We start from the raw sequence: 12310 nt of genomic DNA, 5'->3' as shown, positions 1-12310 counted from the left end.
GTATAGTATAGATGTGTGTGTATATTATACAGGAATATACGGAGCAGTATAGTATAGATGTGTGTGTATATTATACAGGAATATACGGGGCAGTATAGTATAGATGTGTGTGTATATTATACAGGAATATACGGAGCAGTATAGTATAGATGTGTGTGTATATTATACAGGAATATAGGGGGCAGTATAGTATAGATGTGTGTGTATATTATACAGGAATATACGGAGCAGTATAGTATAGATGTGTGTATATTATACAGGAATATACGGGGCAGTATAGTATAGATGTGTGTGTATATTATACAGGAATATACGGGGCAGTATAGTATAGATGTGTGTATATTATACAGGAATATACGGAGCAGTATAGTATAGATGTGTGTATATTATACAGGAATATACGGGGCAGTATAGTATAGATGTGTGTGTATATTATACAGGAATATACGGGGCAGTATAGTATAGATGTGTGTGTATTATACAGGAATATACGGGGCAGTATAGTATAGATGTGTGTGTATATTATACAGGAATATACGGGGCAGTATAGTATAGATGTGTGTATATTATACAGGAATATACGAGCAGTATAGTATAGATGTGTGTATATTATACAGGAATATACGGAGCAGTATAGTATAGATGTGTGTATATTATACAGGAATATACGGGGCAGTATAGTATAGATGTGTGTGTATATTATACAGGAATATACGGAGCAGTATAGTATAGATGTGTATATTATACAGGAATATACGGAGCAGTATAGTATAGATGTGTGTGTATATTATACAGGAATATACGGGGCAGTATAGTATAGATGTGTGTGTATATTATACAGGAATATACGGGGCAGTATAGTATAGATGTGTGTGTGTGTGTATATTATACAGGAATATACGGGGCAGTATAGTATAGATGTGTGTGTATATTATACAGGAATATACGGAGCAGTATAGTATAGATGTGTGTGTATATTATACAGGAATATACGGGGCAGTATAGTATAGATGTGTGTATATTATACAGGAATATACGGGGCAGTATAGTATAGATGTGTGTGTATATTATACAGGAATATACGGAGCAGTATAGTATAGATGTGTGTATATTATACAGGAATATACGGGGCAGTATAGTATAGATGTGTGTGTATATTATACAGGAATATACGGGGCAGTATAGTATAGATGTGTGTATATTATACAGGAATATACAGCGCAGTATAGTATTGAAGTGTATATTGTTTGGGGGCAGTGTGTGTGTGTATATGTATATATATATTTATATTTTTATATTTGGGGGCTGTGTGTCTGTATATGATGTCTGTCCTTTACGGTTGTTTCTGGGTCTCGTTGCAGTCGGTGATGGTCGGCCCCCCAGCTCTGGCCGTTCTGATCTCCTTCGTGCAGCTTCTGTATCCGGCCCTGAGCATTGCAGGAGACCCCCCAGCCACTCTGAATTAACTACCATTAGTGCTGCACACTAGAACCCTCCTTACTCTCCTCAGTGCCCTAATAAAGGCCGAGCCCAGTGTTGTCCTACCACATCGTGGCAAAGTGTGGAATCTGTACAGAGACCCCATAACATGGATTCCCCCAGTGTAACTAACAGTGACCCCCATGTTGTGGGGGTAGAACCGAATGCTGATTCACATCTGACGTCCAGAACTGGGGTTCCGACTGTCAGTGATACCAGGGTCAGCGCAACGCCTGCTGCTGGAGTCAGCAGAACCCCCGAATCACATCTGGAGATCGAGAGAGGCAATACTGGTGAGGACCTGTATATCCCGTGTGGCGCCCCCTTCCCGCCCCGCCTCTCCTGTGTGGCGCCCCGCCTCTCCCGTGTGGCCACCGGCACCCTCATCTCCTTCTATTAAGACATTGTTGTATTCTCAGGTGTCCAACATCCCCCTGATATAGAAGTGGTCCGTGGTGTTCGCCCACATGTTCCCTTGGACGAGGAGGAGGGCGATGTAGAGTTGGTGATCCCTTATGGTCAGTAACCACATGCTACTATGTCATGCGTGGAGTTAAAGTGACTAATGGCAGCGCCGCCTGGGTGGTAACCCCAATGCGCAGCCCTGCCTCCTTCTGGGTTGGTTGGGCTGCTGCTCCGCACCCTTTGGGCGGGTCGGTTGGTAGGGCGGGCTGCTGCTGCTCCGCCCCCTACGGGCGGGTTGGTTGGGCGGGCTGCGGCTGCTGCTGCACCCCCTCTGGGCGGGTCGGTTGGTAGGGCGGGTTGCGGCTCCGCCCCCTCCGGGGTGGTCCACGTTTTTAGCCTGACTAATACTTTCAGATGACGAACAGAAGAGAAGAAAAAAGAAGAAACTTGTGGGGAAGAGAAAACGAGAAGATGCCGAGCCGCTGACCTGTGACCTGGACCCGGACCTGGAGCGCGCCCTGGAGGACGGAGCCAAGCAGCACAACCTGACTGCGGTCAACGTCCGCAACATTCTTCACGTGAGTGACCCCAGCAGGGAGGGTGCGTGCTGGGGGTTGTAGTACCTGTCCTCATCGCTGCCTGTGCTGCTGACATTGCAGGAGGTGATCACTAATGAGCACGTTGTGGCCATGATGAAAGCCGCCATCACAGAGAGCCAAGGCCTGCCGCCCTTCGTAAGTCATCAGCCTGCTGGCAATCACTGACGTGCGCGTCCCTGTATGTGGCTGATAACAGGGAGCAAGAGCAGCAGAGGGATGTGTGACTGCCTCCACTTCTGTCTTACAGGAACCCAAAATGACTCGATCAAAGCTAAAAGAGGTGGTGGAGAAAGGTGTGGTGAGTGTCTGACAGTGGACCCCGATGACCGTGGCCTCCCCCGACCTTCCCCTGTCCCCTTGCTGACCGTGGCCTTCCCCTGTCCCCTTGCTGACCGTGGCCTTCCCCTGTCCCCTTGCTGACCGTGGCCTTCCCCTGTCCCCTTGCTGACCGTGGCCTTCCCCTGTCCCCTTGCTGACCGTGGCCTTCCCCTGTCCCCTTGCTGACCGTGGCCTTCCCCTGTCCCCTTGCTGACCGTGGCCTTCCCCTGTCCCCTTGCTGACTATGGCCATTATTTTAGGTCATCCCTACCTGGAACCTGTCTCCAATCAAGAAGAGCAGCCAGCAGCCGGTGAGCGTTGGGGCCTGAGCCGCGGTAGAAGACTCACTACAGATACGATGTAGTTGGGGTCACACTAAACTCTTTGGGGTAGGGGATTGCTGGAAGTGACCCCTGACACCTGGAGCCGGGATTACGGGGGTGAAGGGTTCAGTGCTGGGCTGTGTAGTTGTGGCCTCAGTATATAGGAGATTTCCTATCGTCACCTGGATGATGACCCCCATCCTCTCACTACTCCCCCCATCTTACATCAGGTGCCTCAGTTTGTTGACATACCCCTGGAAGAAGAGGATTCATCAGATGAGGAGTATCAGCCAGAGGAGGAGGATGAGGATGAGACCGCTGAAGAGGTGAGGGGGTATGTGGTGGGGCCGGGGCCCTGCTGGTCAGCGGGGTGGGGGTAACGTGGTGGGGCCGGAGTCCTGCTGGCCAGGGGTAGGTGGTTTGACCGGGGTCCTGGGATCCTGCTGGCCGGGGGTAGGTGGTGGGACCGGGGTCCTGCTGGCCGGGGGCAGGTGGTGGGATCGGGGTCCTGCTGGCTGGGGGGCAGGGGTACACGGTGGAGCCGGGGCCCTGCTTGTTGGGGAAGGGTGGCAGGGGTACACGGTCTGGCCCTGCATGCTGGGGTTACATGGTGGGGCCTGGATCCTGTTGACTGAGGTATGTGGTGGGGCTGTGGTCCTGCTGGGCGAGGGTCAGGCCCTGCTGGCCAGGGGTCGGGTCGCTCACGCTGTGTGTCGTCTGCAGAGTCTGCTGGAGAGTGATGTGGAGAGTACGGCGTCCTCCCCGCGTGGGCACAAGCGTATGAGAGGCCATGATCTCTCAGAGTCGCAGGGCGGGGAGTGTATGGATGGCCGGCAGGTAAGTTACCACACGTGGCCGGGGCAGACGTGGCTCAGGGCTTCACTACTTATGGGTCTCATCTGTCCATCCAACAGGGCTCCAAGAGATACATCAGTGCAGAATCTGTTCCCATGGGGCCTCCCCCACCCCCCAAAATAAAGGACACCCTGACAGTGCCTTCATGGATAAGCTGCATGCCGTGGATGAGGAGCTGGATAGCCATCCCGTCACCATCGGGTCCTTCCAGGTGCGCCCTGCCCCTCTGCCCGTAGTTGCCAGGTGCGCCCCGCCCCTCTATCAATTCCCAGAGGTGACTGTGGCTGACCCTTTGCCTGACAGTCCCTGGAAGAAAACCTCATCGCCGGCCGCACACGTTCTAAGAGGCCGCTGAAGGATGTGCCTATCGGTCAGCTGGAGGCCGAACTGCAGGCCCCGGACATCACCCCTGACATGTACGAAGCCAACACCGCCGACGATGACAACTGGAAGAACTGGTTGCGCGGCCTGATGCGCGACGACGTGGGCAACGATGGTGAGTGCACCACCGCCTTCCACCATGCCAGGGTGCTGCACCACCGCTTCCTCCCCTTCTCTGATTGCTCTGTCCGGCCTCCTTCCCCCCTCTCTGATTGCGCTGTCCGGCCTCCCCCCCTCTTTCCCCCTCTCTGATTGCGCCATCCGGAGCCCCCCGCCCCCCTTTCAACCTCTATGATTGCGCTGTCCGCCCCCCCCCCCCCCCTTTCACCATGTCTTATTGCGCTGTCCGGACCCTTCTCTCCCCCCCCTTTCACCCTCTCTTATTGCGCTGTCCGGCCCCCTTCCCCCCTCTTTCCCCCTCTCTGATTGCGCCGTCTGGAACCCCCCCTTCTTCACCCTCTCTGATTGCGCTGTTCGGCCCCCTTCCCCCTCTCTAATTGCGCTGTCCGGCCCCCTTCCCCCTCTCTGATTGCGCTGTTCGGCCCCCTTCCCCCCCTCTTTCACCCTCTCTTATTGCGCTGTCCGGCCCCCCCCCCCCCCCATTTCACCATGTCTTATTGCGCTGACCAGCCCCCTTCCCCTTCTTTCACCCCCTCTGATTGCACCGTTCGCGCCCCCCCCCCCTTTCCCCCTCTGATTGCGCCGTTCGGCCCTCCCCCCCTCTTTCCCCCCTCTGATTGCGCCGTTCGGCCCTCCCCCCCACCTCCTTCACCCTCTCTGATTGCGCCGTCCGGAACCCCCCTTCTTTATCCTCTCTGATTGCGCTGTCTGGAACCCCCCCTTCTTCACCCTCTCTGATTGCGCTGTCCGGCCCCCCCCTCTCTTATTGCGCTGTCCGGCCTCTTTCACCCTCTCTTTTTGCGCCGTCCGGCCCTCTTCCCCCCTCTTTCACCCTCTCTTTTTGCGCCGTCCGGCCCTCTTCCCCCCCCTCTTTCACCCTCTCTTTTTGCGCCGTCCGGCCCTCTTCCCCCCCCTCTTTCACCCTCTCTTTTTGTGCCGTCCGGCCTCCTTCCCCCCCTCTTTCACCCTCTTTTTGCGCCGTCCGGCCCTCTTCCCCCCTCTTTCACCCTCTCTTTTTGCGTCGTCCGGCCCTCTTCCCCCCTCTTTCACCCTCTCTTTTTGCGCCGTCCGGCCCTCTTCCCCCCTCTTTCACCCTCTCTTTTTGCGCCGTCCGGCCCTCTTCCCCCCCTCTTTCATCCTCTCTTTTTGCGCCGTCCGTCCCTCTTCCCCCCTCTTTCACCCTCCCTTTTTGCGCCGTCCGTCCCTCTTCCCACCTCTTTCACCCTCCCTTTTTGCGCCGTCCGTCCCTCTTCCCACCTCTTTCACCCTCTGTTTTTGCGCCGTCCGTCCCTCTTCCCACCTCTTTCACCCTCCCTTTTTGCGCCGTCCGTCCCTCTTTCACCCTCTCTTTTTGTGCCGTCCGGCCCTCTTCCCCCCTCTTTCACCCTCTCTTTTTGCGCTGTCCGGCCCTCTTCCCCCCCTCTTTCACCCTCTTTTTGCACCGTCCGTCCCTCTCCCCCCCCCCCCTCTTTCATCCTCTTTTTGCGCCGTCCGTCCCTCTTTCACCCTCCCTTTTTGCGCCGTCCGTCCCTCTTCCCACCTCTCTTTTTGCGCCGTCCGGCCCTCTTTCACCCTCTCTTTTTGCGCCGTCCGGCCCTCTTCCCCCCCCCCTCTTTCACCCTCTCTTTTTGCGCCGCCGTCCCTCTTCCCCCCCCCCCCCCCCTCTTTCACCCTCCCTTTTTGCGCCGTCCGTCCCTCTTCCCACCTCTTTCCCCCTCTCTTTTTGCGCCATCCGGCCTCCTTCCCCCCTCTTTCACCCTCTCTTTTTGCGCCGTCCAGCCCTCTTTCCCCCTCTCTTTTTGCGCCGTCCGGCCTCCTTCCCCCCTCTTTCACCCTCTCTTTTTGCGCCGTCCGGCCCTCTCCCCCCCCCCCCCCCTCTTCCCCCCCTCTTTCACCCTCTTTTTGCGCCGTCCGTCCCTCTCCCCCCCCCCCCCCCTCTTTCACCCTCCCTTTTTGCGCCGTCCGTCCCTCTTCCCACCTCTTTCCCCCTCTCTTTTTGCGCCGTCCGGCCTCCTTCCCCCCTCTTTCACCCTCTCTTTTTGCGCCGTCCGGCCCTCTTCCCCCCCCTCTTTCACCCTCTCTTTTTGCGCCGCCGTCCCTCTTCCCCCCCCCCCTCTTTCACCCTCCCTTTTTGCGCCGTCCGTCCCTCTTCCCACCTCTTTCCCCCTCTCTTTTTGCGCCATCCGGCCTCCTTCCCCCCTCTTTCACCCTCTCTTTTTGCGCCGTCCAGCCCTCTTTCCCCCTCTCTTTTTGCGCCGTCCGGCCTCCTTCCCCCCTCTTTCACCCTCTCTTTTTGCGCCGTCCGGCCCTCTCCCCCCCCCCCCTCTTCCCCCCCTCTTTCACCCTCTTTTTGCGCCGTCCGTCCCTCTCCCCCCCCCCCCCCCTCTTTCACCCTCCCTTTTTGCGCCGTCCGTCCCTCTTCCCACCTCTTTCCCCCTCTCTTTTTGCGCCGTCCGGCCTCCTTCCCCCCTCTTTCACCCTCTCTTTTTGCGCCGTCCAGCCCTCTTCCCCCCTCTTTCACCCTCTTTTTGCGCCGTCCGTCCCTCTTCCCCCCTCTCTTTTTGCGCCGTCCGGCCTCCTTCCCCCCTCTTTCACCCTCTCTGATTGCGCTGTCTCTCATTTCAGATGAAGCAGATGATGATGATGACCCGGAATACAACATTCTGGAGGACTGGGATGAGCCGGATACCGAAGACCTGCGCAATGATCGTGCCGTGCGGATCACCAGTAAGTAGGGGAACTGAGGAAGGGCAGCGTGGGTTTTGGAGGATGGAGGTTCATCTTCTCATTGTTCTGATCGGCAGAGAAAGAAGTAAACGAGCTGATGGAGGAGCTATTTGAGACAGTGAGTGCAGCCCCCTCGCCCCCTCTGGCCGGGCCCCCCTCGCCCCCTCTGGCCGGGCCCCCCTCGCCCCCTCTGGCCGGGCCCCCCTCGCCCCCTCTGGCCGGGCCCCCCTCGCCCCCTCTGGCCGGGCCCCCCTCGCCCCCTCTGGCCGGGCCCCCCTCTGGCCGGGCCCCCCTCGCCCCCTCTGGCCGGGCCCCCCTCGCCCCCTCTGGCCGGGCCCCCCTCGCCCCCTCTGGCCGGGCCCTCCTCTGGCCGGGCCCCCCTCGCCCCCTCTGGCCGGGCCCTCCTCGCCCCCTCTGGCCGGGCCCTCCTCGCCCCCTCTGGCCGGGCCCTCCTCGCCCCCTCTGGCCGGGCCCTCCTCGCCCCCTCTGGCCGGGCCCTCCTCGCCCCCTCTGGCCGGGCCCTCCTCGCCCCCTCTGGCCGGGCCCTCCTCGCCCCCTCTGGCCGGGCCCTCCTCGCCCCCTCTGGCCGGGCCCTCCTCGCCCCCTCTGGCCGGGCCCTCCTCGCCCCCTCTGGCCGGGCCCTCCTCTTGCTGCAGCACTTTGGCATACTTGGAGCTTTCTTCTCAGTTTCAGGATGAGATTGGAATTTCTCACTTAGAAGATGAGGGCGCAGATGATGAGGACGGTAACACCGAGCCGCTGCTCGACTTCAACACCCCGCAGGCTATCAGGTGACTGACTGACTAGCAACGCCTCCTCTCTACGGGGCAGAGCAGCCAAAGAACTGCTGCCGCTGTTTGGGAAAGGAGGTAAATGAAGGAAGGGGCGATGGCAACCCCTCTCCACATGAGTTGTGCTGAGCCGGGGCTGACCTATGCCGCCCCCACACCGCCAGGGCTGACCGCCGCCGCCCCCACCTCCTCCGCCAGGGCTGACCGCTGCCGCCCCCACCTCCTCCGCCAGGGCTGACCGCTGCCGCCCCCGGCAGGACTCACAGACCTTCACATTGTACACATGCTGGGGGGCTCACAGCACATACTCTCCCGCAGGCTGGAGGAGCCCCTCCTCACGGAGCAGCATCGCACAGTGCGGGCGCAGCTCGAGTATTTACGGATGAGGAAATCGCTGATGAGGACAGAAGAAGAGAAACTTCCTGCCAGAGATGCGCAGCCCCCCACATCTGCTCCAGCCCCCAAACTTACACCTGTCATGAGACTAGACTGCACACAGAGAAAAAGGCTCCAACAGCAGATGCAGCAGGTGAGTGGGGTCCGGTCACTGTGCCGAGCGGGGCCCCCACATCACTGTATGACGTGTTCTCCATGTCCCCAGCATGTCCAGCTTCTGACTCAGATCCACCTGCTGAGCTTCAGGAACCCCAAACTCTGCGCCGAAGCCGAAACCTCACAAATCTACCTGGTGAGTATGCATCATGTCCGCCAGGATGAGAGGCAGGAGGTGGCTGTGACGCTGGACGTGACGGCGCGAGCACGGGGACAGCTGGATGCAACAGGGCGAGCAGAGGGGCTGTGGCTTGGGAGTGACGGGGCGAGCAGTGAGACGGTGGGGCTGTGGCTGGATGTGACGGGGCGAGCAGTGGAGCTGTGGCTGGATGTGACTGGGCGAGCAGTGGGGCGGAGGGGCTGTGGCTGGATGTGACGGGGCGAGTAGTGGGGCGGGGGCGCGGTGGCTGGATGTGACGGGGCGAGCAGTGGGGCGGAGAGGCTGTGGCTGGATGTGACGGGGCGAGCAGTGGGGCGGAGAGGCTGTGGCTGGATGTGACAGGGCGAGCAGTGGGGCGGAGGCTGGACGTGATGGGGCGAGCAGTGGCTGGATGTGACGTGGGGCGGAGGGTGGCGGTGGCTGGATGTGACGTGGAGCGGTGGCTGGATGTGACGGGGCGAGCGGGGGGGCAGTGGCTGGATGTGACTGGGTGAGCAGTGGGGGCGGTGGCTGGACGTGATGGGGCGAGCAGTGGCTAGATGTGACATGGGGCGGAGGCTGGATGTGACGGGGCGAGCAGTGTCTGGATGTGACGGGGGGCGGTGGCTGGATGTGACTGGGTGAGCAGTGGGGGCGGTGGCTGGATGTGACTGGGGCGAGCAGTGGGGGCGGTGGCTGGATGTGACTGGGGCGAGCAGTGGGGGCAGTGGCTGGATGTGACGGGGCGAGCAGTGGGGGCGGTGGCTGGATGTGACGGGGCGAGCAGTGGGGGCGGTGGCTGGATGTGATGGGGCGAGCAGTGGCTAGATGTGACATGGGGCGGAGGGTGGCGGTGGCTGGATGTGACGTGGGGCGGTGGCTGGATGTGACGGGGCGAGCAGTGGGGGCGGTGGCTGGATGTGACGGGGCGAGCAGTGGGGGCGGTGGCTGGATGTGACGGGGCGAGCAGTGGGGAGATGCGTGTCTTCTGGGCGAGGTGGGGGTTATAGTAGGATGTTCCTGTTGCTGGATCTTCCTCTCTCTCTTAGGCTGAGCTCTCCACCTTTGCAGACAGCTCGTCCCTGAGACATGGGATAGTGACCCCCGACTTCCAGAGCTTGTTCCAGGCCTGCAATCTAAAGGACGCTTTGCAGCTCATCCCCCTGGTTCATAGCCAGGTTCCAGGAGACACCGAGCCCTCCATCCCTTCGAGAAAGACTGGTACGAGGTGGCAGAATGAGACGTCTGTCTGTACTGTGACTGCGGCGATCTGCACTTCTGTACATGGGGGGGCAATTTAATATTTCAGCTAGTGCTTGGGGACATTCTTGTTTGAGGCTAAAGGCCTCCTCTTGTTTGCAATGTGACCAGTTCTTCTCAGAAGCCAAGATCATGTTGGGCGTCACCAGTGAGCAAGTACGGTGCTTCAGCCGCACCAAACAGTGTACCACGAAGAGGCGCCCAATGCCGAGGTGCAGCACGAGGAGCCTCCTTGGTAGCACCCCAATGCTGCGGTGCAGCACGAGGAGGGTCCCCAATGATAGGGTGCAGCTCCCCAATGCCGAGGTGCAGCACGAGGAGCCTCCTCGGTGGGGTCCAGTGTTGGTAAGGTGCGACACGGCCCCCCCCCCCTTTCATTGGAGAAGTGCTGGTTGGGACAATCCTGTGTATCTTCACTGACTGCGAGCTGAGGTTACGATAGTAGTCAGGAAATAGCGGGAAGCTGCCATTTTGTCAGGCTCTGGTGTAATGGTCTCCTTTACACCAGTGTGTTCTCCACCATCACTGACCAGTCGGATCTTCTTGTTGCAGTGAATGATGTCCCCAGCCTGTCCCAGCACACTGCCTGGATCCTGGCCACCCGCTCCGTCTTCTTGTATCCAGAGCTGCTTCCTGTGTGCGCCATGAAACCCAGAAGACCACAGGACAGGGTGTTTTTCACCAAGGCCGAGGACTAGTGAGTGGCCTTTGCCCCCTGGCCCTGCTCTGGCTGTTGCCCCCTGGCCCTGCTCTGGCTGTTGCCCCCTGGCCCTGCTCTGGCTGTTGCCCCCTGGCCCTGCTCTGGCTGTTGCCCCCTGGCCCTGCTCTGGCTGTTGCCCCCTGGCCCTGCTCTGGCTGTTGCCCCCTGGCCCTGCTCTGGCTGTTGCCCCCTGGCCCTGCTCTGGCTGTTGCCCCCCGGCCCCCCCACCGTGACTCCAGTTTCCCTTTTTAGTTTACTTGCTTTAGGTTTGAAGCATTTTGAGAACATTGATTACTCCAAGCAATTAATCAGCAAATACCTACTGACCGCCAAAACTGCACAGCAACTGTCTGCGCGGATCAAGAACCTCACCATGAAGAAGACTCCAGACAACATTATCAAGGTGGGTCACTGCTGGGGAGAGGAGAGGGTTTTTTGCCAGGAAAAATGCCAATGTCTGGGTCTCTGCAGGGCTACATGATGGCTGATCGAGGTTTCTGCTGGGGAAGGGTCCTCTGCAGGGTTATATGGGGGGTTTGAGGTCTCTGCCGGGCTCTAGGGGGTGAAGGTCTCTGCTGGGGAAGGGTCCTCTGCATGGTTATATGGGGGGGGGGGGGGGGGGAGGGGGAGTTTGAGGTCTCTGCAGGGCTATTGGATGGGGGGGTGGGGTGGGCTGTTTGAGGTCTCTGCCGGGCTCTAGGGGGGTGAAGGTCTCTGCTGGGGAAGGGTCCTCTGCAGGGTTATATGGGGGGTTTGAGGTCTCTGCAGGGCTATTGGATGGGGGGGGCGGGCTGTTTGAGGTCTCTGGCGGGCTCTAGGGGGTGAAGGTCTCTGCTGGGGAAGGGTCCTCTGCAGGGTTATATGGGGGGTTTGAGGTCTCTGCAGGGCTATTGGATGGGGGGGGTGGGCTGTTTGAGGTCTCTGCCGGGCTCTAGGGGGTGAAGGTCTCTGCTGGGGGAAGGGTCCTCTGCAGGGTTATATGGGGGGTTTGAGGTCTCTGCAGGGCTATTGGATGGGGGGGGTGGGCTGTTTGAGGTCTCTGCCGGGCTCTAGGGGGGTGAAGGTCTCTGCTGGGGAAGGGTCCTCTGCAGGGTTATATGGGGGGTTTGAGGTCTCTGCAGGGCTATTGGATGGGGGGGCGGGCTGTTTGAGGTCTCTGGCGGGCTCTAGGGGGTGAAGGTCTCTGCTGGGGAAGGGTCCTCTGCAGGGTTATATGGGGGGTTTGAGGTCTCTGCAGGGCTATTGGATGGGGGGGGTGGGCTGTTTGAGGTCTCTGGCGGGCTCTAGGGGGTGAAGGTCTCTGCTGGGGGAAGGGTCCTCTGCAGGGTTATATGGGGGGTTTGAGGTCTCTGCAGGGCTATTGGATGGGGGGGGTGGGCTGTTTGAAGTCTCTGCTGGGCTCTAGGGGGTGAAGGTCTCTGCTGGGGTTGGGCCCGCCACAAGGCTATATGGCAAGGGGCGGGAGGTTTGATGTCTTTGCATGCTTTCACGCCCCTCACTTTTCTTACTGACAGTTTTACAAGAGAACCAAAATGCTGCCAGCACTGGGCAGATGCTGTGAAGACGTCCCGCCTGACGATGTCCGCCCCCCACTGGAGAGGGAGAAGCATCGGCTTCCATTCTGGATCAAGGTACGTTGTCAGGTTGTGGCGTCCACACTG

The 12310-nt window shown here is 59.1% G+C and overlaps 1 protein-coding gene across 1 annotated transcript in view; it reads left to right on the top strand.

Moving 5' to 3' along the window:
* Nucleotides 1–1255: 1255 nt before the first annotated feature.
* Nucleotides 1256–12310, top strand: part of GON4L (gon-4 like) — a 16843-nt gene continuing 5788 nt past the window's right edge. Inside the window, 20 exon segments of the mRNA XM_073637258.1 lie at nucleotides 1256–1772; nucleotides 1899–1997; nucleotides 2299–2462; nucleotides 2544–2618; nucleotides 2731–2781; nucleotides 3062–3112; nucleotides 3355–3450; nucleotides 3848–3961; nucleotides 4039–4108; nucleotides 4111–4190; nucleotides 4283–4475; nucleotides 7106–7207; nucleotides 7285–7325; nucleotides 7895–7998; nucleotides 8317–8527; nucleotides 8600–8686; nucleotides 9739–9910; nucleotides 10502–10646; nucleotides 10902–11052; nucleotides 12164–12280. Of these exon segments, the coding sequence (XP_073493359.1) occupies nucleotides 1271–1772; nucleotides 1899–1997; nucleotides 2299–2462; nucleotides 2544–2618; nucleotides 2731–2781; nucleotides 3062–3112; nucleotides 3355–3450; nucleotides 3848–3961; nucleotides 4039–4108; nucleotides 4111–4190; nucleotides 4283–4475; nucleotides 7106–7207; nucleotides 7285–7325; nucleotides 7895–7998; nucleotides 8317–8527; nucleotides 8600–8686; nucleotides 9739–9910; nucleotides 10502–10646; nucleotides 10902–11052; nucleotides 12164–12280 (2625 nt within the window). The 5' untranslated portion in view covers nucleotides 1256–1270.

This window comes from Phyllobates terribilis, unplaced genomic scaffold (assembly GCF_046119375.1).
Source record: "Phyllobates terribilis strain yellow unplaced genomic scaffold, ASM4611937v1 Scaffold_6__1_contigs__length_29720123, whole genome shotgun sequence".
Classification (NCBI taxonomy): Eukaryota; Metazoa; Chordata; class Amphibia; order Anura; family Dendrobatidae; genus Phyllobates; species Phyllobates terribilis.
Note: the sequence above shows the minus strand (reverse complement) of the source record. Positions and strands in the feature narration are given on the sequence as shown.